General features: G+C 35.0%; 2 protein-coding genes and 2 long non-coding RNA genes across 13 annotated transcripts in view; 2 read left to right on the plus strand and 2 right to left on the minus strand.

Annotated features, from left to right (window-relative positions):
• acot7 (acyl-CoA thioesterase 7) overlaps nt 1-20,431 on the minus strand; it is a 138,593-nt gene extending 118,162 nt beyond the window's left edge. For 3 of the 10 annotated variants that reach the window (XR_012383684.1, XM_005167273.6, XM_073909340.1), the window contains exons 1-3: nt 19,463-19,663; nt 7,382-7,499; nt 4,974-5,130 (exon numbers count right to left, since the gene is read on the minus strand). Coding sequence is in view for 7 of the 10 variants with exons in the window: in XM_005167273.6 (XP_005167330.1) it covers nt 4,974-5,130; nt 7,382-7,499; nt 19,463-19,557 (370 nt within the window). In the remaining 3 variants the exon portion in view is untranslated. Of the gene's footprint in view, nt 1-4,973; nt 5,131-7,381; nt 7,500-10,208; nt 10,301-19,462; nt 19,672-20,279 lie in introns of those variants that run through there. The other 7 variants (XR_012383686.1, XM_005167277.6, XM_005167276.6 and 4 more) reach the window with 4 other exon arrangements.
• LOC141375928 (uncharacterized) overlaps nt 1-27,441 on the plus strand; it is a 386,569-nt gene that overhangs the window by 51,685 nt on the left and 307,443 nt on the right. The window lies entirely within an intron of this gene.
• Nucleotides 12,569-20,387, plus strand: LOC141375929 (uncharacterized). Its single transcript, XR_012384757.1, has 3 exons — nt 12,569-13,453; nt 14,979-15,709; nt 17,600-20,387. It is a non-coding gene; the product is annotated as an uncharacterized lncRNA (long non-coding RNA).
• On the minus strand, nt 21,692-22,981 carry hes2.2 (hes family bHLH transcription factor 2, tandem duplicate 2). The gene is given in 3 exon segments (NM_001045353.1): nt 21,692-22,481; nt 22,593-22,680; nt 22,770-22,981. Coding segments are annotated over 3 exon segments (519 nt in total). The 5' UTR covers nt 22,896-22,981; the 3' UTR covers nt 21,692-22,176.

The following is a 27,441-nucleotide window of genomic DNA, read 5'->3' on the forward strand; positions in this document are numbered from 1 at the left end:
TAATGCAGTAATAAATGAGAAATTACCCATGGCAAATTTAATGCAAATCGATTTGGCATATTTAACTTCGGCCTACAGCTCTCAATCAGGTTTGGTTTTTTGGTTCTTAATAAGAGAAAGTTTGGCCATCCCTGATTTAGCAATTTGTTAAATATATATACACTCACCGGCCATTTTATTAAGTACACATCTCAGACTAGATTCTTGAACATGACAATTAGTTCACTGTACTAAAATGGCCTCCACAGTCAACAGATCTCAATCCAATAGAGCATCTTTGGGATGTGGTGTAACGGGAAATTCGCATCATGGATCTGCAGCCACTGCGTAATGCTATCATGTCAATATGGACCAAAATCGCCTACCTTGTTGAAATATGCCATGAAGGATTAAGGCAGTTCCGAAGGCAAAAGGGGGTCCAACCCAGTATTAGTAAGATGTACCTAATATAGTGGCCAGTGAGTGTAGTGTACTAATGACAAGAGCAGTAATCAAGATGAAACAGTATATGCGGCTAAATTCATGGTAACACTTTAGTTTTGGTCACAATGCTACATGCTAATAACTGACTTATTATCTGCTAATTGTTAAGATATGAACTGTTCATTAGTAGTTATAAAGAATGATCTTATTCTGCTTCCCTAATCCGACCCAAAACCTAAACCCAACTTCTACCTTACTAACCATTAATAAACAGCTAATTAGTCGTTTAAGCTAGCAGTGCTAGGTTTACCGTGAATTGTGACCGAACTATAGTGTTACTAATTTTACTTATCCATGTTTCTGGCAGCGTCTCGAAGTCTAACCACAATTAACTTTGACATAGAACTCTTGAGCAAAAATAGCTGACCTTTAACCGAGAAACAAATAATTGTACACAATGACAGTCACACTTGTATGCTTCAATGGATGTCAATTATTTTTACATGAATACCTGAAATTCCACTGAGGCTGGTCCGAAGTTATCATTATGAACTAAATGATCATTATCAGAATATGTTCATAATAAATATACTAGTGTTTGCACTTTTCTTAATGATTAAAGGGATAGCTCATCCAAAAAATGAAAATGTACTCACTATTTACTCCCCCTCAAGTGGTTCGAAACCTGTTTCGAGTTCCTTTTTTCTGTTGAACACCAAAGAAGATATTTTGAAACATGTTAGAAACCTGTAACCATTGACTTCCATAGTGGGAAAAAAAAATACTATGGAAGTCAATGGTTACAGGTTATAACATATTTTAAAAAGTAACTTATTTTGTGTTCAACAGAAAAAAAGGAACTCAAACAGGTTTGTGACAAGCAAAGGGTGAATAAATGATGACAGAATGATGCTTTTCATCTCTTTAAATGAGTAGAGGTGCATTATGTCAGATTTTATGTACGGTAGGTAAAAATTGAATACTGCTGCTTTACAAGTCTTACTTATGGCTGTGCGGCATCCATTTTACGAGTAGATCTATTTCGTCTTCTGCTGTTGTTATCATTTTGCAATTTGTACAGTCAGGTCCATAAAGACTGGGACATCAACACAATTCTTACATTTTTGGCTCTATACACCAACACAATGGATTTGGACTAAAACAAGATGTGCGTTAACTGCAGACTGTCAGCTTTAACTTGAGGGAATTTACATCCAAATCAGGAGAACGCTGTAGGAATTACAACAGTTTGCATATGTGCCTTCCACTTGTTAAGGGACCAAAAGTAATGGGACAGAATAATAATCATAAATTATCAAGAAAACTTCACGTTTTAATACTTTGTTGCAAATCCTTTGCAGTCAATTACGGTCACGATAACCAGCGATCGGATTCCATAAGATCGCTGGTTCTCACTCACCATAACCTTGGACTACAATTCCGCCATTGTTGGACTACATATTCATACATGCACTCCGGTCACACTCACACATGCTTCCTCATCTAGACTGATTACTCGCACCACATGAGGATAGTCAGAGACTGATTGCACAAACTACTTAAGCCACACACTCACCTATTAACTTGGCCGAGTCTTGTTTATCTTTAGATGAAATTACAGTCCCACTTTATATTAAGTGGCCTTAACTACTATGTACTTACATAGAAATTAAAAGTTTGTTACAATGTACTTATTGTGTAAATACATGTATTTACTGTGTACTTAAGCTTGATTAAATACATGTATGTAATTACATCTGTAATTAACTTTTGTAATTACATTTGTAAATACACTGTTGACCATCCCCTACACCTTAACCCACCCTTAAACCTACCCATACCACCAAACCTGTCCATAATCCAACCTCTATCCCAACTCAAGTGCACCACAAGTGTTCTCAAATACATTATCAACACAGTAAGTACATTGTATTTATTTTTTGACGTAAGTACATAGTAGTTAAGGAAACTAAATATAAAGTGGGACCGAAATTACAACGCGTTACTCCTTGTCTTGTTTACCCGTGTTTAGACCTAGCCTTGTATTCTTGTTCTCCCTGCCTGCCTTTTGACCTCTCGCCTGTGACTGATTACGATTCTGGACTGCCTACACATACCCGTTTGTACCTGTATTGACCATTGCTTGCCTGACCACTGATTAAACCTGCATGTGGATCCACACTTCTGTTGTTTGTGTCACTCCCTGTGGTTACAATTACAGCCTGAAGTCTGTGAGTGAATAAGTGTGGATTTTTCCCAGTGATGGGTTGCAGCTAGAAGGGCATCCACTGCGTAAAACACATGCTGGATAAGTTGGCGGTTCATTCCGCTGTGGCGACCCGGGATTAACAAAGGGACTAAGCCGAAAAGAAAATGAATGAATTAAAGATTGTGGCTCAATAATTTCATTACGTAAAAACTGTGGAGAATTTTAACACCTTTTAACACCTGGGGCCTCATGTATCAACGCTGCGTACGCACAAAAACTTTGCGTACGCCAGGTTTCACGCTCAGAATCGCTCACGTTTGGATTTACTAACAATGAACTGAACGTGGGAATGTGCGCACCTTCACGGCAGCTTTCTGGCAGGCGTACGCACATTTTTTGTGCGTGTCTGTTTTATTTCCATTGGCGACTCCTAGAGGCAGTTGTGTTAAATTCCTCTCTACAAAGTGTCTGAGCCTTGCAATGGCAGCTGTATGAGACGGGTTCAGCAGGTATATAAGGTTTCCATACCATACATTTGACCAGCTAAACATTTAAGCACAATTTGCAGCAGTCGCCTGTTTTCCCAATGTAATCTGAGCGATCTACCGCACGCACATTGCTATAAAGACACTATCTGAACTGAAGATGAATTTGCATGCGTGAATCAGAAACATTTTCATTCAATAAATGTGCAAATAAAATATGATGCTTATTGATATGAACTTATTGATGATTCCTACTTGTCTTTCTCGTGATAAATAGTTAATTGGCAAAATCTGATATGTAGCGGGGGAAAAACCAAGAAAGAGTTCATCAGACGCTGGATTCGAGCCGAGTTCATGCTCGAACGAATCAATTCATGACCACAAGCGTCTTACGAGCGCGCCACTGAGACTGTTTAGCGTACTTCAACAGTTTACAGATATAAACCACACTATTTCTTTTTTTTTTTTAATGCACTCAGTGCGATATGTTCAGACCCGACTGTGTTGACCGCATCAGCTAAACTCTCCCACTCTATTTTTTTCTTTTGTTGTTAATTCCGGAGAACAAACTTGCAAATAACACCGCTTTTCTCCGGTTTACCTCCGAAAGCAGCACCTCCAATTCACATTCTGTTCAAAGTTTCTCTTTTTGCTTGCTTTTGCCATTGCTTTTTCGTTGGGTTTTCCATTAGCATAGTCATTAGCATATTCATACGGGGGAGGAGGCAGGGAGGGGTTTTGTGCTCGTGCATGTTGCGCTCAGTTTCACGTTCATTCAGATGTACAAAAGAATATGCGTGAGATTCGGCGTACGCAGTGTTTCATACATCTGAAATTTTTTCTGCGTACGCACATTTACAGCTTTGTGCGTACGCAATGTTTTAGTAAGATTTCCACGCAAGTCTTCGTACATGAGGCCCCTGACCTTTGTGTGGGCCACATACAAATTAATAAAATGACTTTTAAAGACTTCAAATATAGTGCAAATAAGTAATATAAGACTTTTAGCATGATTTATTCTTTATTATAATTATTATTATTTAAATAGTTTCTCTTCACTATATCTTATATAGGAAATTAAAGTGTTTGTTTCACCCGAAAATGAAATTCTGTTATTAAAATGATAGTTTACTCGAAAATGAAAACATTCAAAACATTATTCACTCCCCCTCAAGTGTTTTCAAACGTTTACGAGTTTCTCTCTTCTGTTAAAAACACAAATGAAGATATTTTGAAGAAAGCTGAAAACCTTTAACCATTGACATCCACAGTATTTGTTTTTCCTACTATGGAAATCAATGGTTACAGGTTTTTAGCTTTCTTCAAAATATCTCCTTTTGCGTTTAACAGAAGAAAGAAACTCATAAAGGTTGAAAACAATTAAAGGCTGAGTAAATGATAAAAATTATAGACTTTTCATTTTTGAGTGTCCCTTTAATTCCACATTCTCATGTCATTCCAATCCTCTGAGACCTTCATTTAACTTCAGAAACACAAATTAACATGTTTTAGATGAAATCCGAGAGCTCTCTGACCCTCCATAGAGAACAACCATCTCAAGATATTTAAAGTCCAGAAAAGAAACCAAAAACATTTTTGAATTTGACTTCAAATGTAATCATACATCATACATTTTTGTGTGCCTAATAAAAGTGTGAAAACAACATCGCCAGTGATCTTAGATTTCATATAAAATGTTGTAACATGAGTTGTGAAGATGAACAAAAATCTAAGGGGGTAGGAATGACATGAGGGTGAGTAATTAATGACAAAACTTCCATTTTCGGGTGAATTAATCCTTTGAATTAGTTCCAGGACAGTTTTGGTGCCAACTACTTGACTATATTTTCACTGACCTGTGACTATGTTCTCTGCGAGAACATTGACCTGCACCTCAACCGAGTGTTTGGAGGTATAGGTAATCTCAGCACTGACATGGGCTACTTCGCCGATGAACATTGGGTGCAGGAAGTCTGTCCGCTCCACGCGGGCCAAAGCCGCTAGGCAGCGATCCTATTCAACAACAAAAGGAACATTATTATTTATTTGCACTTTTTTAACCACTCCATGCATGTATATACGTTTTTTAGGTGATAGTTCACCCAATACTTACAATTTCCTCACCATCTTCTTCTCAATGAAGTGGTTATAAACTTAAATCTCTTTTTTTCTGTTAAACACAATTTTACATGTGTTTTTTAATTTCTCTTTGCTATTTGGGCTTATTGGAACCTAATTAGCATAAAACCTAAGTATCATCTTTTGATATGCTGTACATACAGAGAAAAATGATGTCCATATATGTGGACTCGTGGTCCGAATTTACATAAAACACTTTTTCCTGAATGTTTTTTAATGCATTTATAACATAGAATTTTTTTTTAACTTGCTTTGACTATCAGAGAGTAAAAACGTTTTTTTCCCATTTTGGACAGTTAAAAATAGTGTTTGGGAAATTTCATATGCTAGGATGACACTGTATGTCTGTAACAAAATATAAAGCGTTCAAAGTATTTAAAATAGCCACTTAAGAGCTAAATGTGCTGTCCACGTATGTGAATACTCAAGCCCAGGAGGATAGAAGCATTGAAGAAGTACTATGGAAGACAATGGCTGCTTTGTCCCAACATTCTTCAGTATATCTTCCTTTGTGTTCAACATAAGAAGAAAACCCAAACAGGTTTGGAACAAATAGAGGAAGGGAAAATGAGGACAGAATTTTCATTATGTGTGAACTAAAATTGTACTCCATTTATATATGCTGCCCTCTACTGGTTACAGTAAACAATGGACGTTTCAACCTAAAGGGGTGAACCCGGGGTCAAAGAAGTAGTATATAAGAATTTTAAGGATTTTCAAAAAGCTTAAACACTTTTTTAAAAAACTGCAGGACCCCTTATGCATAAAACATAATGTAAATACATTTTGAACTTATATTTTATTGAAAATACAGCTGAAGTCACAATTATTAGCCCCTCTGTTTACCCCCCCCCCAATTTCTGTTTAACAGAGTTTTAATAATTCATTTCTAATAATTGATTTATTTTATCTTTGCCATGATGACAGTAAATAATATTTTACTAGATATTTTTCAAGACAATATGCTATACAGCTTAAAATGACATTTAAAGGTTTACCTAGGTTAATTAGGCAGGTTATTGTATAATGGTGGTTTGTTCTGTAGACTACACAAAACAAATATTGCTTAAGGGGGCTAATAATTTTGACCTTAAAATGGTTTTTAAAAAAATTAAAGCTGCTTTTATTCAAGCCGGAAAAAAACAAACAAGACTTTCTCCAGAACAAAATATATATATATCATCAAACATACTGTGAAAAAGTCCTTGCTCTGTTAAAAATAATTTGGGAAATATTTGAAAAATAAATAAATAAATAAATAAATAAATTAAGGGAGGCTAATAATTATGACTTCAACTGTATGTGGAATAAAGCAAATGATTTTCCCCTTCAGTAAAATATTTCTGAAGACATTTTATGAGATTGGCTTATCAAACAACCATATTCATCATAGTAACATCTTTAACAGGATCCCCTCTTCTAGAAAAACACAAGATACCTCACACAACATAGTAGATCTTACTTAATAAGTGTAAATAATGAATAAAATGGCAGTTCCGATGTTGAAAGCCTGCAATTCAAAATACAACCATCTGGTGTAAGAAATCAGGAAAATATTTTTAACGTTCAACATGAGTACAAAAATATACAGAAAAGGTATAAACTTTATTAACAACTAAAAATAGAAAACAGAACAAAGCAAAATAAAGAAAGAAAAAAAATAAAATAATGCAAGAGATAATCTACACCAGGGGTGCTCAATCCTGCTCCTGGAGATCTACCTTCCTGTAGATTTCAGTTGCTACCCATTTCAAACACACGTGCCTGTAATTATCAAGTGCTGTTCAGGTCCTAATTAATTGGTTCAGGTGTGTTTGATCAGGGTAAGAGCTGTGTTCTGCAGAAAGGTAGATCTCCAGGAACAGGATTGTGCAGCCCTGATCTACACTATAATATTTTAAAGCATATAAAAGCATGATCACAGTCACGTATCAAAGGTCAGAGAGAATAAAGTAAGATGGATATAATATAGAAGAGAAACAATACCATAAGATACACATATCGATTTTAACGCTTTAATTTAGCTGGAGGTAGAGATTATGTAACATTTCAAATCCTCACAAAAATTAAGAAACAGGGACTTTACAGACAAAAACAAATGTGTTTGTGGGGAAGAGGAACTCACCCCAGATTGAGTATTGCAGTGGCGTGTGCCAATGATGCATCCGGCTTCCTCAATCATTTTCAAAATAGTCCCTCCATGAACATTACCAACAATGTTGGCATCATCAGGTCGCATAATCCTGAAAGATTAAAGAAGAAAAAAACATATGATGCATAAATTTGCAATACAGTTTTACAGCGATACACAATTAATCATTTTTTTACTGTGCATTAGTATTTTACAAATACAGCAAAAACAGACAACAAACCAAAATTCCAAAGATAATTGAAATAAAAAAAAACACACACAAAACAAAACAGAAACAAATGAAAGATGTTGACAAGATGTCAAAAATAGATTCACAATAGCTTACAATAGACAGAGCTTTACATTTTTTACAGCTTTGAGAGACTTTGTTGACAAAAACCTTGTATAAAGTTGGGGATTTTGAAAGTCTAGATTTGTAGATAAATACTTTACCATTTAAAATAATAAAATTGTTCATTTTTTAATCACCATTTTCAAAATAACAAGTAATTTATTTTGCATTCAATGTTATCAACATATTATATTTAGCAGAATAAATAGTCTTCCCAAAATAATTGCACACTCTGGCAATCAACAAAAGTGACATAAGGATTCCTCACTGTTTTTACAAACTGAAAATTCTTTCTCAAGTAACAAAGTTGGTTGGGTACATTTTATGTAAAATCTTTAAATGAATTTTTCTTACTTCATTTGAAATGACAATTAATCGATAATCATATTGATTATTGGCCACGTAATGTGTTTTCGCAGACTCGGACTCCGCCCACTTTCATTCAAGCATTGATATTTCTAGATTTTTTCGTCCATTAGATATACTTTACTGACTTTAATATCATTTTTATTAATTAAATCAGGGAATTAAAAATGTATTCATCAAAAACATTCAACATTATACAAGGGACAGTTCACCCTAAAAAAATAAAATAAATAATAAATCTGTCATCATTTATTCATACTTCACTTAGTCCAAACCAGGTTGACTTTCTTCTTCTACTGAACACAAAATCTTTGGAGGAAGCTGGACACCTGTAACCATTGACTTCCATAGTATTTGTTTATCCTACTATAGAAAGTAAACGGTTACAGGTTTTCAGCCTGTCTTCAAAGTATCTTCTTTTACATTCAATAGAAGAAAGAAATTGAAACTTGTTTGGCAAAAGGATAAATAAATAATGACTTTTTGATGGGGGTATACTCTGCTGTACACACGTAAAAGTGATATAGCTGTGATTAGGCATGGGACAATAACTTTTTCAAGGTATATTGCGGTTTGGAAAAGTCAAGGTTTTAAAACCATCAAAATTTTCAGCCATAACATTTTTAAACTCTATGTTTTAAATTGATCCCATTCCAAGCTAAAATAATTAAAACTCCATATAAAATTTTACATTGTGAATTAGTTTTTTGACCCTCTTTTGGTCATATTCGGATTTTCAGACAAACTAGGTCATTCCAGGACTCCCAAAAACAATTGTTGTCTTACAGCCTTATTGTGGTATACCTTATTATGCCTTATTGCTGGTGCTAAGGTTTTGGAAATCAACAGAATCCCCATCATTTAGATCTTGGCTGGGCGAATGAACTAAATAAGCACATTTGGAAAGCATCAGATTTCTTATGGCAAAGAAATTGAAATAAATTGACAAGATTTGGTCTTGAAAGCGTAGGTTGAATACCCAGATAGTGAAGGTCACTCCAACAGTACTGCATAAGCTATAGTCCCGGAGGTGGGGTGGGGTGGGTTTTAGGGGTTAGACGTTTTGAGTTTTTTGAAAAGTGTATTCTGGGTCTATCCTAATTACTCATCCCTCTTTTGTTTTTGTGTGTTACTTAATTTGTTGAATTCTTTTTTGTCCAAAAAAAACAATAGAGATGTTGTAATATTTGCTTTAATGCTTCAATGAATATCTCAATAAAAAAAAACTTTATAAACCTAAAATAAGGTGAATAAAAAAAAGAAGAAACATCCTGAAAAATTAAATAAATAAAAATCTGCTATATAGTTTCTACAGTAAATAAGATTTTTTTTTTAAGACAGAAGAAAAGATATCCAAAGATGCCATTTTAAATTGTAAAGAAATCAATGTTGTTAAAACTAATGAAAACAGCAGAAGTCAATGACTGATTTTAATTATTTAGCCTGACATGTTTACTGCTTCAAAATATTATAAATGTTTGTTAAAATATAATATATTGTGTTCAACAACTAAAAAAGTTTTAGTTATTTTACCCAGACATTTAAAAAGAATATATTTTAGAGATGTGAGCACAATACCGTGAAGCAATGATATTTTTATCCAAAGCTAGCATACCATCAGAATCTTATACCGACCCATGCCTAGTAGCTATGATATACATAACCTATATCACTATACTCGATATACTGTATATCCAATACTACAGCCATTCCTGTGGTCAGTAAATCAAACTGATACATTCTTGAGAGCGCATTAAAAAAACACTCCAAATTAAACATTTAAAAAGAAAACGAAATGGTTCGTTGCATCATATAAGACATAAATATTGAAGCGTATGACAGTGACACAACATAAACTGCCAGTAAAGCAGACATCATTACATCTACAACCAGTTTGGCAAGAAATTCTGAACAGCCAAGACCTCTTAACCTAAGCCATAACCAGTTTATAACAAACTTCTTATAAACTTGAAACCAAAATGGTGCCAAGTAAATTCTACTGAACATACAAAACAATGTCAAACTCAGTATAACAAACACACAAACACTGTAAGTACCTTAAAGCATGTGGATCTACATCTGTATAAACATGAATAACTCTACCTGCTCAGTTCATACTGGGAAGCCATCGCTTCTGGTATTATATGACAGAGACCTGAGAAGTTCCCAACACAACCGTGGCTATCAGCGACAGTAGCAATCTTTCATTCATTTCCTTCATCACTAACACGCATCCCTTATGTCATCATCCTCTTCACCACCAGTGTGATGCATTTCCCTGACTCAGACTCCGCCCACGTTCATTCAAATTCCATGAGCCTTCAGTAAGCTCAGGAAATGACAGTATTCAAAATTTTGTCCTGAATTAGATATGTTATGCACACTTTAAATCCCAAAAAGTTAAGGTAACTCAAACCGTTTAAGGAAACCGATTACAACAAACCATTTAGGTTCAAAACGAATCCTAATGAGTACTGTGAACTAAATCCATTTGAGTAAACAAAGCAATTTGAGCACAGTTAAAGAAAATAAATGAACTCAAACCAACTGAGTACTGTAAAACCCAATAAGTTAAGGCAAATCAAACCTTTTGAGGAAACCGATAGCAACAAACCATTTGAGTTAAGAAACTAATCTATATGAGTACTGTGAACTTACTCCATATATGTTGAAGTGATGAGGTATTTAATTAACTCATTACCTTCAACACTGAGTTCAAAACTCTTTTCAAATGAGTAGAATTAACTTTCAGTCAATTTTGAGTTAACTACACTCATTTAATTTGATGAAGTTGACTGTTGGGTTTTACAGAGAATAAATAACTAAAGTTAACAGAACTAATATTCTGGGTACCCAAAATTGTTTAAAAGTACTTTAGAAACAGTTTGACTGAACACTGTTGTAACTGAGTGAACATGTATTTAATATTTACGTGTCAACATTGCTTTGCAAATTCAGATGGTCTACTTCTGTGATGGTAAAATACTTGGTACAATAAGCAGTTATTCATATATAATTAAATCGAATATTTTATTTAAAAGTTTACTAAATGTTTATTTTACAGCTAATGCCACTGTTGTGATAATCCACTCCAATTAATACATAACACTTAATTTTCCTTGGGAGAAATGGTTTAATAGTGGCCTATAGTGGTTTTTCCAATATCGCGTGTGTGTGGGAGAAAAAAAGGCATGTTTAACATGGTAAAGGAGCATAATTATTTGCTTGTTACACACCATTACAAATGCCACCATGACAAAAAATACTTTAAAATTAACAAACAGTCTAAAACAGAAATAAATGTATTCATTTTATTTAGAAAAATCAGGAAATTCTACAATATAAAAAGCAATTAGCTGACTTCACTTTGAAAAATGAGTAACTTTTTTTTAAAGTAAAAAAGTATTGCCTTACAGCTCTAAAGTACAGTTGAATTTAGAATTTTTAGCCCCCCTGAATTATTTGCAGCCCCCATTAAATCTTTTTTCCCTAATATCTGTTTAATGGAGAAGATTTTTCAACACATTTCTAAACATGATAGTTTTAATACCTCATTTCTAATAGCTGATTTATTTTATCTTTGTCATGATGACAATACAGAATTTTTTATTAGATATTTTCAAGACACTTCTATACAGCATACAGTGACATTTAAATGCTTAACTAGGGTAATTAGGTTACTAGGCAGGTTAGGGCAATTAGGCAAGTTATTGTATAATAATGGTTTGTTCTATACACAATCAAAAAATATATAGCTTAAAGGGGCTAATAATTTTGACCTTAAAAGATTTTTTTTTTTATATTAAAAGCTGCTTTTATTCTAGCTGAAATAAAACAAACAAGACTTTCTCCAGAAGAAAAAATATTATCAGACATACTGTGAAAATTTCCTTGCCCTGTTAAACATCTTTTAGGAAATATTTGAAAAATATAAAAAAATAAAAAAATCAAAGGGGGCTAATAATTCTGACTTCAACTGTATGTTGCAAATGCTATGGAAATCAATGGTTGCAGGTTTCCAGCTTTCTTCAAAATAATTTTGTGTTCAACAGAAGAAAGAAACTCACAAGCGTTGGAAACAAGTAAAGGGTGAGTAAATGACTTTTTGTTTTGGGAGAACTCTCCATTTAATCACTCACCTTTGTGTCATTCCAATATTCTAAAACCTTCGTTCAACTTCGGAAAAACAAACTAATTTTTTTTAGATGAAATCCGAGAGCTCTCTGACTCTCCATAGACAAAAATGTCTCAAGATGTTTGAAGTCCAGAAAAGAAAGCAAAAACATTTCAAAATTTGACTTCAAATGTAATCATTAGTCTAAGAACAACTTCGCCAATGCTCTTGGATGTCATCGAAAATATTGCAATTTGTGTTGTGAACATGAGCAAAGGTCTCAATGGATTGGAATGACACAACAGTGAGTAATTATTGACAAAATGTTCCTTTTTTTCTTTTCTTTTTAATGAACTAACGCTTTAAATTAGTTCCAGGACCGTTTTGGGGCGAACTAATCTATTATATTTTCACTGATCTGACTATGTTCCTTGCGAGTACACTGACCGAAATTCTACACTGTAAAAAGCTATTAGTCGACTTTACTTTACAAAATGAGTACACCCATTGCCTTAAAGTTATAAAGTAAATTAACAATGTGGCTAATTTTAAAAATGTAGTTAAGCCAACTAAACAGTTCTGAGTTACAACAGGTTTACTCACTTTTAAGTAAAATCAGCTTGTCGCTTTTAAGGCAGAGGGTTGACTTTTAATGATTTTTTTAATTACAAGGCTCAGCATATATAAGTACACCCCTTACAAATCTCTCTATTAAATTCTTTTTTTTTTTTTTGGGAAGCTATGCAATATTATATTGTGAATATACATTAGATTAGTCAGTACTGACGCCAAATCTGGAGCTTATCTAACAAAATAACTTACAATAATGATCCAAAAGTTAGTACACCTAAAATTAAATCTTATAGAAAAATATTAAACACAAATTTTAAAAAAGAGGAAAAATCAAGAGAAGAGAAAAAATGTAAAAAAATTTACTTGAAATTTTGCAGGTTGTAATATTTTTTATGATATAATTGTATTATCTTTCAATTTCCAAATATGTTTAGTGACTAAAATATTATTTTAATAAATATATCTGTTTAATAAATCTGTTGTTAAAATGCACCAAAATACATTGCCTATATTCACAGAGAAATGGATAAAAATATTCAATTTTTAAAATGGGGTGTACTGAATTATGCCGAGCACTGTAGCTAATCATTTTACAGTGTAATCAAAACACTCGTTTTAAAGTAAGTGCAATCAGTGAAGCAATGAACATCTGAGCTCAAAAGCCCCTTTCACACATACAGACCTTTCCGGAAAATTGCCGGCAATTTTCCGGAACGGTTGTATGTGTGAACAGGTCCTTTTTGAAAATACCGGTAAATTCGTTCTGGCTATTTTCCGGAAAGAGAAGTTGTAACATTACCGGCAATTTGCCGGAATGCTGCGCTGTGTGAATGCAGAAGGAAGATTCCCGTAATAAGCGCGTGCACGTCTAGAACGTGCTGACGTGAGACGTCTGCTTTAGCCAATCACAACAGTCAGACGCATTTACCTCCGCGCGGTTTGTGAGGATAAAAGCCTTTGAATATTTTTCCAGACACATTTAGCTGCTAGAAGTTAGTCAGATTACGTTTGTATGTTCTTCTTAATGCCAACTGTGTAAATAATCATCGATGAGATGCTTATGATAAGCCATTGTTTGTTTACCTTCAAGCTTTGCGTGCGCATATGAGCGCCTGCACACGCAGATAATATGAACATCTCGACATGCGAAAGTGATCCTGCGAAAGTTGTTCACAATATTGATCATCCACAGAGGTTGTAATTTAGTCAAATGTTTACAAATACAAGCGCAGTCGTTTAAAGCTCATTTGTGGTGAATGATGTCAGAATTTACCGGTATTTTGGAATGGATGTGTGAATGCTCTTTTCCGGAAAATTTCCGTAACGTCCTCGCCTGTGTGAACAGCGCTTTTTTGAATATACCGGTAAAGTCGTTCCGGAAATTTTCCGGATATTTACCGGTATCACTGTGTGAAAGGGGCTAATATTGTATAAGCAAAAGACTTTAGCCCCTTTCACACAGTGATACCGGTAAATATCCGGAAAATTTCCGGAACGACTTTACCGGTATATTCAAAAAAGCGCTGTTCACACAGGCGAGGACGTTACGGAAATTTTCCGGAAAAGAGCATTCACACATCCATTCCAAAATACCGGTAAATTCTGACATCATTCACCACAAATGAGCTTTAAACGACTGCGCTTGTATTTGTAAACATTTGACTAAATTACAACCTCTGTGGATGATCAATATTGTGAACAACTTTCGCAGGATCACTTTCGCATGTCGAGATGTTCATATTATCTGCGTGTGCAGGCGCTCATATGCGCACGCAAAGCTTGAAGGTAAACAAACAACGGCTTATCATAAGCATCTCATCGATGATTATTTACACAGTTGGCATTAAGAAGAACATACAAACGTAATCTGACTAACTTCTAGCAGCTAAATGTGTCTGGAAAAATATTCAAAGGCTTTTATCCTCACAAACCGCGCGGAGGTAAATGCGTCTGACTGTTGTGATTGGCTAAAGCAGACGTCTCACGTCAGCACGTTCTAGACGTGCACGCGCTTATTACGGGAATCTTCCTTCTGCATTCACACAGCGCAGCATTCCGGCAAATTGCCGGTAATGTTACAACTTCTCTTTCCGGAAAATAGCCAGAACGAATTTACCGGTATTTTCAAAAAGGACCTGTTCACACATACAACCGTTCCGGAAAATTGCCGGCAATTTTCCGGAAAGGTCTGTATGTGTGAAAGGGGCTATTTACTGACTTCTTGCCAACCGACATCACAAGGATGTGCCAAAATATCACAAGAGTTAGAAAGATCGCTGTCAGTTTTCAGTGTCATTTGATTTAATCAAACCATGATTGTATCACTAACAGGAAAAACAAGATCTCTCTATTTTGCCTTTTCATTACACTTAAACTCTAACATTCCCCCCAAAAATAAATAAACACCTTTTTTATCATAAGCTAAGCTGCATTAAATATGAACAAGAATTTTATATACTGACAATGAACATGTATGAATGTTATTAAGAGATGCATAACTATGCTGTACAGTGAAATAATTTAAACTCTAAACACTGTTTTTGCTCTATTTATTTAATAATTTTCCCCATCTTTCAAAACAAAAAGCTTAACAACCTACCTGAGAATATGAGGAAAATTACGAACACATCTGATATCCCTCAAAAACAAAAAGCAAGTGCAAATAAAATGCAACATTTTGCCTTTTTTGTAACTACACACTAATAAAGTTCCCTTTTGGTGTATGCGCTCACACAATGACTCCAACCAACTAAGTGATTCACCCTGGTTACAAAGTAAATTTGGCTACCTCTGAGTAAATGTGGTATCTGTGCAACATTAGCAGGTGAATATAATGTGTAGTTATACTTGGAGATGGGCAGTATTTCTGATACAAGTATTTCAAATACGTATTTTGGATACAAAATAGTATTTTATAGTATTTTATATTATGGGGGTAATCAAACGGGTTTATGTTTGGTATCAAAATACTTTAGTGTTTTGTATTTTGCAGTTTTAAAATACTGTTAAATACTTTATAAGAAGTACATGATGACATTATTAAAATGCGGCCTCTGATTGGTGCTTTAGCAGTTATTGCCTAGACTTGAGATCAGAACAGAAAATTAATTAAGAAGGTGATCAATGATTGGAGCATGGATGGAAATTAAGCAACACACATAAAGAAAATAACAGCCATGGGTATATTTGGGAGCAAGTCCACAATCATTGGAAAAGTATACTGCACAATGCTAAGACCAGTCATCTTTAATGGCAGTATAGTGAACAATGCAAAAGCCTCATTGCTTAAGAAATTAGATGGATTAAAATATCAGTGTGGAGCCTTCAGCACATAATCATTCTCAGTCTCAGTGCTGCAGGTGGAAATGCAGAGGAACTTTAGAAACATAAAACACCTAAAGAACTGGTGTTCACTAAGAGGGTAAACTGAGACTCTTCCTGTTAAAGAAGAACTGAAATCATCTTGGAATAATGAGTATACTGCACATATAATAGTAGCTTTAGATGGATGTGCTGATGTAGAAGCCAAGAAAATAAGACAAACAACATTAAAATAAGTCCTACAGTGGCGATTCTTACAATACTTTATAGACTGTTTCAGATGACAGTAACTGATCTGCAGTGTACAGTTAATGAAGAGATGTCAAAGTGCAACAATACAGTATATTAGACACAAATATTTAGTAATACTCCAGTCTATACACTCTCAGGAAAAAAGGTGCACAGTGCTACAAATAATGTTCCTTAGGGAACAGTTTTGTACCTTTGTAAAAAATGATACCTTATACAGGGCAGAAAAGACCCCTTATGATATTATTCTGTACCTTTTATGGTACAATTGAAATGACAATACCTTTATTACAATATCTATGAAAATAAATATGACTGAAAAGGCTAAATGATTTATGAATAATTTCCATATTAACACATGATTTAATTCATTTAATCATCATTTAAAAGCATGTTTAAAGAAACTCATAAGGATTAATAATTAAGTTATATAATATAAAACAACTGGTAAAAAACTGTAGATATTGTAAACTAAACATTTAAGGCATTTTAATAAACATTTGGTGAGCATTTTCTGATAAATACAGTTTCATTATTGATATCCGCACCTATTGGTGTTTGCTTTCCACTACGCACGTGAGCTGGCAACAGTCCTGCATATGCAAAGTTTTCATGCAGATATGAAAAAATGCATATCTAGTTACAATACTTTTGCATAATTATATTTCTATTTTAAAGTTAAGTAAATTAAAAGGAGTTTTAAGTGATTACAAAGGTATTGTGTGAAAATTACAGAAAAAAAGTTTTATATTATACATGGGAGAATGTGTTTCTGTAGCATTTTTGTTAAAAAAAAAAAGTGTTGTGAGATGTTTAGCAAAAAATAGATTCATGTTAAAGTGTTTTTTATTCTTTATTTTAAATGGAAAAGATGCATTTACACATTTAAAAAACATTGTTTAAAAATGTATTTGATGTTTTATATTTACTGAATATAAATTGACCCATTTTGTATAAGGCAAGGCAACGCGGTGGCGCAGTAGGTAGTGCTGTCGCCTCACAGCAAGAAGGTCACTGGTTCGAGCCTCGACTGGGTCAGTTGGCATTTCTGTGTGGAGTTTGCATGTTCTCCCCGCATTCCCGTTTTCCCCCACAAGTCCAAAGACATGTGGTACAGGTGAATTGGGTAAGCTAAAATTGTCCGTAGTGTATGGGTGTGTATGGGTGTGTATGGGTGTTCCCAGTGATGGGTTGCAGCTGGAAGGGCATCCACTGCGTAAAACATATGCTGGATAAGTTGGCGGTTCATGGCGCTGTGGCGATCCCAGATTAATAAAGCCGAAAAGAAAATGAATGAATGAATGAATGAATGAATGAATGAATGAATGAATGAATGAATGAATGAAGCAAAATGCCTTTTAATAGTTCTTGAAGGAACACATTTGACACTGTTAAAAATGTCTTGTCACTGTAGTGGTACCTTCATGGATCAGATTTATATCTTTGAGGAAGGTACAATATTGTATCTGCAGGTTTTAAAAAAACAAAGGTACATTTTGGTTTCCCATGGTACAAATCATGTCCTTAAAGGTACAAACTGCAATGGTACAAATTTGTTTCGTCTGTCCCATAAAAAGGTACTGCCACAGTGACAAGTGTTTGTACCTTCTTTGGTACAACATTGTACCAATTTTTCTGAGAGTGTACAGACTGGCCAAACACTCCAGACTCCCATTACACAGCAGATGCAGGATGTATATGAAGAGTTTATTTGCAATAAGAGATATCATGTTTTATGTTGTGCATTGAAGAGTACAATTGCAAAAAAACATGATTTATGGAAATGACTTAAACTGGACGTTTCAGTAGTTTTCAGACATCATGTTTTTACATTAAGTATTGAAGATAACAATTAAAAAAATCTAAAAGTATTGAGCAAAAAAAAAAACTATTTATATATCACTCTTTAAACATAAGACTGTAAAGAGATCGTTGCAGTTTTACTGGCCACCCAATGGAAACAGAATGAAGATAAATGGTATTATATTCCAACTCATTCTCTGAATTACATGATTTTTACAGTGATTAAACAGATCATTTTCAAAACCAGATTTTCTGCATGGAATTTGTACAAAATGTATGCTAAAATGAAAGAGAAAGTTAGTTTAACGGTAAAGGGATTAATCTAATATGCCTATTGATATGATATGATGCGAAGAAATGTCCTTTGTGAAAGTATTATGAAGTATTTTCAAAATACAGTATTTTATTTTGATACATTTGTGGCTGCTGTATTTTGTATTTTATTTTGACACACATAAAGCTGAGGTATTTAGTATTTTATTTTATTAACCCTGGTTATACTACTGATGTTGCTATTTGAAAGAATATGAGGTTGGTGTAACCTTTTTATACATGATATATATTAATCATGATAAGGATTAATCTTGTAAATACATGAAAATAGTTGTTATTAAGAATACAGTACATGGAGTGGGAAACGTTTGTCGAAGCAGAAAGGCTAAACTTTGCATACAAAAAAATACTCTGTGTGTGTGTGTGTGTGTGTGTGTGTGTGTGTGTGTGTAAGAAAGAAAGAAAGAAAGAAAGAAAGAAAGAAAGAAAGAAAGAAAGAAAGAAAGAAAGAACCCTGCTAATGCATTCTGAAGATACAAACCATTAAAAAATAAAATTAAAAATTTTGTTTGACCACATAGTAGTGACAGTTTAAATGTTTTAGCAACTAATAACTTTGTTTACAATAATTAACCGGTTGACCTTGAGTCAAATGTGACGATACGTAAAAAGTTACAAATTACTACTATACATGTTTGGTCGTTAGAAAACTAAATTATAGATGTCTATATAACTGTACTTGTGTAAACTTAGCAATTATGTGACTTTTAAAGTCTTTGTGTCATTCTGTCCGGACCACTGTTAAAGCGCAGGTTGGTGTTGTCACATGACAATAATTGCTTTTCTCACCGATGATAAGAATGAACCAATCACAATCCTTCGGAGTAGGTACTTGAGTTCTGTTTACAGTCATTACCAACGCGGGTTTTCGACAGCAAAATCAGGTACAAGCTACAGTATCAAACGATTATATCATGTCGCATTAGAATACTTCAAGCAAATTAGTTACACAAATTAAACAGACCTCGACGTAGAACTCATTCTGGTCCCCCAGTTTTGTTTCCACAAAAGGTGGAAGAGTCTCTGCCTCATAGCGCCATTTAACGTTACTAATAACATGTAGACTAGCAAATCCACACGATTATACTAGCTTGACAACAAACACAAATTTTCATCTCTCATGGAATTTACACACGTGGTTGACTCAATTGCGTCATTTGCACATGCAGGCTGTAGCTACAAGCACAAGAGGGCAGTAGCTGGAGCGTCGAATGACAAGAGAAGCAGTCTGCAAAACCGCGCATGTAACACATCCATGGACAGACTTTTAAACGTTTAATCGTAAAACAAAAATTAATAATAATTAAACGTCAAAAATAATGCGAAGGAAATATCACTAATATCATTGCGACTGTATTTTCTGCTCTCTATATTAGGACCAAGCCTTTCTTAAGTATCATCATCAAAATAACCGAATCTATTATACCAAACTGCCCCGTGTGCTTGTTGAATATGTTTGCCGTAAACACCCAACTAACATGTGTTGCCTTCTGTTCTCCATCAGCATCACTGTTGAGGTCATCACATACGACATACGATGTGCCCGGCATGAACGCTGTGAAAAAATGCACCAGCATCCCGAATCTTGCATTCAGTCATCCGAAATAAACAAAAGTACATGTTTCGTTCATTGTGAAACGCGTTAGTGACATCTAAAAATGATATAATTCTATTTGTAAAGCCGGCGTCGGATTATAGGGCCGCTTCATGTCGGAAGTAGCGTAATTCAAGACCCATTCATTGAGCCCTTAAAACACTGTCGCTACTTAAGAGCCTCTTACCTGCATATCTGGATGGACGGTGTCTCCTGTGCATTAGAAACAGACATCATGAGTTCGCGTGGAGGCTCGTGTTTAACAGCGATTCCGTGTGTCGTAATGAAATGGACTGAGTCAGGCGGAGCGAGATCTGCAGGTTTGAAGGGTAAATCGATTGGTCAGACTACTTCCACTAACGTTAGTGTGGTAAAAGGCGCGGTGAAAAGCGAACTGCTTGTTAATAATTTGAGTGGTAAACAATAATAGTTTATATATACATAGGAAGTGTTTATAGATAGAGATAGATAGATATACTTAACGTTAACAGAAGTAGGTTACACTTATAAACAGTTATTTGTTGTTGTCTGTACAAACATGCTATTCACTTTAGCATAAAATGCTAATTTATTTAATCGTTAGATTTAAAAAAAGATGTAAAATTTTGTATATCTTTTACACACATTTCTTGTTTGAAACATATTGTCACCGAAAGGTGGCAGCATAGACCAGGTTTTAGGGTTAAGCATCACCTTATGATTGGACCCAAGCTGAAGCAGCTGCCGTTGATTAATATTTGCATTTATTAGTTTCCCGCTTTCTTTTTAATAGAACGCCATGGTGCGTCTGTTTGTTCAATGCATTCTGACAATGTGATTATATATAGGCATCTGTTGCCTGTTAAATAGATAGTTCACCCAAATATTTAAATGTACTTATTTTTACTCACCCTCACAAGAGTTTATCTGTTGGACACAAGATATTTTGAAAAAAAAAAGCCGAACACCATTGACATTCACAGTAGGAAAAACAAATAAGGCAGTGGTTACTGGTTATTTTTCATCTAATTATATGTGTATATGTTTTAAAAAAGAAAGAATCTCAAGAGGAGGAACATGTGAGGGAGGGGTGAGTAAATTTTGGCAGAATTTGACATTTTGGACTGTCTCTTTTATATTTATTTTTGCGCTCCAAAATCTTGTCATTGTTGTTTTTGGAGTGTCATCTCTCTGCTTCATATACAGTTGAAGTCGGAATTATCACGCCCCCTTTGATTTTTTTTTTTTTTACTTTCTTTTTTTAATATTTCCCAAATAATGTTTAACAGCACAAGGACATTTTCACAGTATGTCTGATAATATTTTTTCTTCTGGAGAAAGTCTGATTTGTTTTATTTTGGCTAGAATAAAAGCAGTTTAAAAATTTTTAAAAGCCCTTTTAAGGTCAAAATTATTGGCCCCTTTAAGCTATATATATTTTTTTTATTGTCTACAGAAATGTTTTGGAAAAAAATCTTCTTTCTGTTAAACAGAAATTAAGGAGAAAAATAAACGGGGGCTAATAATTCTGACATCATCTGTATGTGTCCTAGCGCTGTTAGAGCTGCTAAACCCTTGTTTTATTTGACTTGTTCAGAAACAATGATGCAATGAAACCAGTTTTGTAGCCCACACATTTTATTATAAAATATAACATAATACATAAAAACACATTAATGTGTAAACATAATATACATAGCTCATCCCAAAAATAGAGATACTTTAAGTGAAAAACACAGAGTGTTTACCATTAAATAATCTGCAGCAACACGAAAGTGTGAAGTGCAAATATCTTACATTTGACAACCCTTGGGGTTTTACTAAGGCGTTTTCAAGAGCCACCGACGATTTAGCCCACGGAGGGTAATAAATCTAACCACGTTATTTACCGGTTACGCGCGGGATCTTTACGAAAACAAAAACAATTTGAACGAGTCTGTTCCATTACTTAAACTGTACTGGAAAAAAACCAAGTATACAATACTTATACGCAATTTGATGATTCGTGTTCACCAAATAAATGTATCAAGAGGCTACATAAAATGCAAATATGTACAACTTTAAAACGGCTTTCATCGCAACAACAGTCTTTTTGTATGGTGAGTCTACCAAGGTCTCCAGACTTCGGTGATCAATGGCACAGGCTCAGGTCGACTGAGAATATCTTGTTTTGGATTTGTGGATCTTGAGCTGCTCGATTTCAGATTCTGAAGTTTTTGTTGGATTTGCGACATCATTCTGGAGCTCTGCGCACAGCAGTTCTGGCAGGCTGGTGTTTTGGGCATCACCGAGCGCTGGATGAAGTCGTTTACGCGGTGGCGAGTCTCTGCGTCAAGGCTGGTTTGCGGGAGGCGCGCAGAAACGCGCTGTAGGCAGGTTGTGTATCCCTCCGTGAAACTAACTGCGGTATCTATAAACAAATAAAACAGACAAATTAGTTTTTGAAACTATCATATAATTAATTACAATAATAGTTGTGTAGATAAAAAAAAGAAAATAGCTACATCTTAAAAAAACCCACCTTTAGACGGAGTGGTCTGGATATCAGTCAGGAATCTGACGGTCATCTCCAAAATATCGGCTTTCTCCAGTTTAGAATAACGGCAGTTCTGTAAAAGAAAACAGGCAATGGTAAGAACAAGCGTAAAACACAGCAGGACTTAACGATGAAGGCGAGCATAGGACAAAACAAACTTACGTCTTTGCCTGTGAGAGGGAGAATGAGCGCTTTTAATCGGTCGAGGCTGTCGTTGATGCGCGCTCGTCTTTTCTTTTCCAGTAAGGGTTTCAAGGTTTTTCTCAGTTCACTTGCTTCTTTCCTCATGGCCACGGTGCGGGGCGCACATGGCAGAGCAGATACAGCGGTGGCGCTGGGAGTCATGTTGAGCTTGCTGTGAGTAGATCGTGTGTGCCGAACTGAGGATCCGCGCGCGCTTATATCCCTGTCCTGCGCGTCATGGAAACGCCCCCCACGCTTCAGACAACTCCTCTGCTCAAATAACTTTAGACTATAGAACAAAAGGACGCGTCTGTAGCGTCTATAAATTATATTCCTCTCGTAATCTCCTTTTTGAAATCAATATTTATAAACCAACGTTTCTTGCTTATATGTATAGGATATTTTATCTTTGGATAGCCATTTGTAAACTTTTGTTGAAATATGCATTATTTTTGACTGCTTGAATTTGCAATTCGTTTATTTATATGCATGTGTTAGTATATTTATATGTTTATATATATATTTACTTATATATTACATAAAGTATGCTATGCATTACTCTTTTTATACTGCTTTCTCCAAATGTCCTTTTCATGGTTAAACACATATTTAAAGCCTGAATATTGTGTTGACAGTTTAAATCTTAAATATTTAACGTTATATACTAATGGTAATACGATTTCTATTGTTCCTTCATATAAACGCTTGCAAAAAAACATGTTAATGAGAAGAAAAGGGATGCTGGTGACGCGTAAGGACACCGGATTGGGATCCAATTTAGGGCGGGATACGCATTCGTAACTTAAATAAAGCAGACAGATTCCCAAGCCACGCCGTTTTAACTTAACATCTGTCTCTAAATTTTGATGAACAATAGCTTTTTTCTACTCTCTTTTGATGACGTAGTGTTTACACCTGTACCTCTGGCGTTCATTGGGAGGGGTTAAGCGCACGCGTCCCCCAGCAGACCATATTGCCATGCAAACCCATATGTGATCTCTCACACTCAGCAAACAATATTTGAAAGTATATTGTTTGAATACTCATATAATACAGGTGGATGTGTTTGTTTTGCATCATGGAACGTGCGCTATGCAAAAACGCACATAGCCAACGTTTGCGCACGCACGTCTGTATTGTGTTATTTGATGTTACTTTGTCTAATAAATTTTAGGATTTTTTTTCTGCATGGATAAAACGTTTGACCAATGAGGAGTCGTCAGATATTTTCAGCTAGGAGTCTTTGGAACCCCATGGGATCCACGCGTCCAGCACGCGTCATGGAGAGAGGTCTCCAGATGGCCTTCTCTCAACCAACCCCCAATTTTAATGATGCTATAACTTGTGCCCCTCATCTTTCCATAAGTTCGTAGTCTCTAGTTGTTTTCTAAAAGCATTTTGGCGTCGTTGACCCATCTGTATGGTTTTGAATTACAAGTGATCAAACAAAAGGGAAGCGTCGTTCGGTTGTTTTGCGCGCAGACATGTCACTGTCGTTTCCATGTTTTACTGAACAGCCCATTTGGTGAATATAAAAATCACCATTAATCTTATGCGACTTGTAGCATAATTTATACCACATTTTATAATATGCAAATAAATGAAGAACGTGTTTAAAATATGACTTAAAGAGGAAGCAAATCAGGAACGCACAATCCCAGGGAGGATTGAAGCGTTTTTCCTTTTTAAGATAAAACATGTGAACATTTTTTAGTCACACAAACATTTAACTTAAGTGTTATTTTTTGTTTGCTTCACCAATACAGTTGCTAATAAAATGAACACAAGGGTGCGTCAGAGTTGCGATCCGCAATCAGTACGTGCCCTGCACGCGCCCTGTTCCCCCATGGGTCCTTTATTTGAGGAGCGTGTCAGCCAGTTTTTCACTTAAGATGCGTTCAGTTACAGCGCTTTTTGTATTTTAGCGTGGGTGCCCCATCTGTGCCATCATCATCGCGTAGACTCACACAGAGATCTTTTGTCTATCAACTCATTCCAGTACGTGGGAACAAGGTTTTGAGGAGTTACGGAGCAAAGTAAGATGAGCTGCGCACAAGCCACACAAAACCCTGCTCGAAATCCCCATTGAAAACGAGTGGGGGAGGTTACCGATGGCGGTTAACGATTTAAGCATGTTAGCACATTATTCTTAGTTATTTTTTGTTCGTTGCTGTGAGATCGTTAGCCTACTTCAGAATTTGATTGTGGTCTGTGGTTGTGCTTTGGTCTAAACACATTACTAACAGAAACGTGCAGTAAACGGCTTTCAATTAGAACAAAAATGCTCAAGAAAACAATGCACTTCGCGGAATATAGTTTAAGGGTTTATGGGTTTTGCCATGATGCCTTAGAAAACCCATTTTGATAATCAGAAAAACCTTTTTGTACACAGAAAAAATACATACATGAATATTCTTAGTGTGAAGAACCATCTAAAAACACAAAGAACCGTTTTACAATGAATGTTTTGTGGAATGGAAAGGTTATTTAGATGTTAAATAGTCTTAAATGAACCACCAATGCCAATAAAGTGTGTTTGCCCCTTATCCTCATTCACTATGTACTTTGTTTAGGCTATTAGTTTAAATAGATAGTTCACCCAAAACTGAAAATTCTGTCATCAAGCACTCATCCTATACTTGATTCAAACCTTTAAGAGTCTCTTTCTTCAGTTAAGCACAAAAGAAGACATTTTGAAAAATGCTGAAAACCTGTAACCATTGACTTTCATAGTATCAGTTTTTTCTAAAAATGAAAGTCAATGGTTACCGGTTTTCAGATTTCTTTAAATTGTCCTCTTTTGCTTTCAACAGAAGAAAGAAACTCAGGTTTGGAACCTCTTGAGGGAGAACAAATAGTGAACATATTTAAATTTTTAGTTGAACTAACCCTTTCAGTTTATGTAGTCCACTTGACAGAGTTTCGAAATGGAATAAAAATGGAAAAGCGATCAACAATAACAGAAAAAATAAACAGAAAAAAGCATAATCAAAACAAAAGATGACTTGCAGTCACAGATTAAATCAACTGCAAATAAAATAATATTAAATCTTTAAAGATCTCAGCATGCATCTTTACATTTATTCATTTAGAAGCTCCTTTTAACTAAATCAACTTATAAACAAGAAAAACAAGCAATGATTAAGGCAAATAATCACTAAACATGAATAAAAACACAAAGTTGTCACTATTGTTTAAAAATGTCAGAATAGTAATGAATAAGGAGTAAGGAAAAATTGAACTTCTGCCACTTTTTAACAACTTAACACATATCCACTTCCCCAGTCTCAAAATCACAAAACAAACACCCCTAACTCATCTAGTAAAAAAATACAAGTTTTATAAACACTGTCTGCTGAATATCTGCTGATGCTTTATTCTAATGAACAACAGAAGTCATTCTGACCATTACAATCTTTGCAGATACATGTTGGCTTATTCTGCTAACCCTAAACTAACAGCCTACACACTCAGAAATAAAGGTACAAAATTTGTCACTGGGGTCGTACCTTTTCAAAAATACCTTTAGGGTTCACTTTTGTTTTACCTTTTAAGGTTAACTTCTGTACCCTTGATGTCAGGTACACATTTGTACTTTATGTATTATTATGCACCTTTAAGGACTTGTTAGAGACAAAAAAAAAGTACCTTTTGAAAATGTACCACCACAGTGACCGATTTTGGACTTATATGTCTGAGTACTTAAAATTTACTGCTTATGATCTACTAAATCTTCACTTTTTTCACATTTTTAATGTTACAGCTTTATTCCTTAATGGATGTAATTCCTTACTTATCCTCAAAATCTACAAACAGTACCCCAAAACGACAAAATTAAATACGTTTGTTTGAAATCTTTGCAAATTCAAATAAAAAAAAGTTTTAAAAATCAATCTTTGCCAACAAATTACACCCTGAAGTATTTTTAAGTAATTTTTGAGTAACCCCTCAAACTCCATTAGGTTGTATGATCTCTAGAGATGTTCAGGTCTCCATAGATGTTTAATCAGGTTTAGGTCTGGGATCTGTTTGAGCCACACAAGAACATGCACAAAGTTGTCCCATGCATAACCTTTTTTTTAATCATCTTGGCTCTGTGCTTATGGGTCATTCTCCTATTGGATCATGAACTAGTCAGATGTTCAGAACACTGCTGTTCAGAACACTGCTTTAGGTTTTCATTAAGGATGTCTCTGTGCTTTAATCTTTTCCTCCATGTTTCCCAGTTCCTGCTGCTGAAAAACATTCTGGTTTTCTCCAGACAAAGAGTTCAATCTTTTATTTCATCAGATCACAGAATTTTGTTTCTCATGGTCTGAGAGTTCTTCAGATGCCTTTTGGCAAACTGTTTGGCTGCCATGTGCCTTTTACCGAGGATATTTCCATGCCGTCTATGATTGGTGGATTGTTGCAAAGATTGTTCCTCTTGAAGGTTATCCTGTCTTCAAAGAGAAACACTGGAGCACTTACAGAGTGACCATCTGGTTCTTGACTGGCTAAAACCCAATCTGAATGCGACTAGTTTTCCAAACGTTATTTTTCAAAGCTGACGTCAGTCACTTCATGGATTCAGACACGACTAACATTTCTGTGTTTATTGTGAAGATTGGGGTGTCCGTGGTTTACATGTGGGCATTGGACAAGATCATGT

Source organism: Danio rerio, chromosome 8 (assembly GCF_049306965.1).
Source record: "Danio rerio strain Tuebingen ecotype United States chromosome 8, GRCz12tu, whole genome shotgun sequence".
In the NCBI taxonomy this organism is placed as follows: Eukaryota; Metazoa; Chordata; class Actinopteri; order Cypriniformes; family Danionidae; genus Danio; species Danio rerio.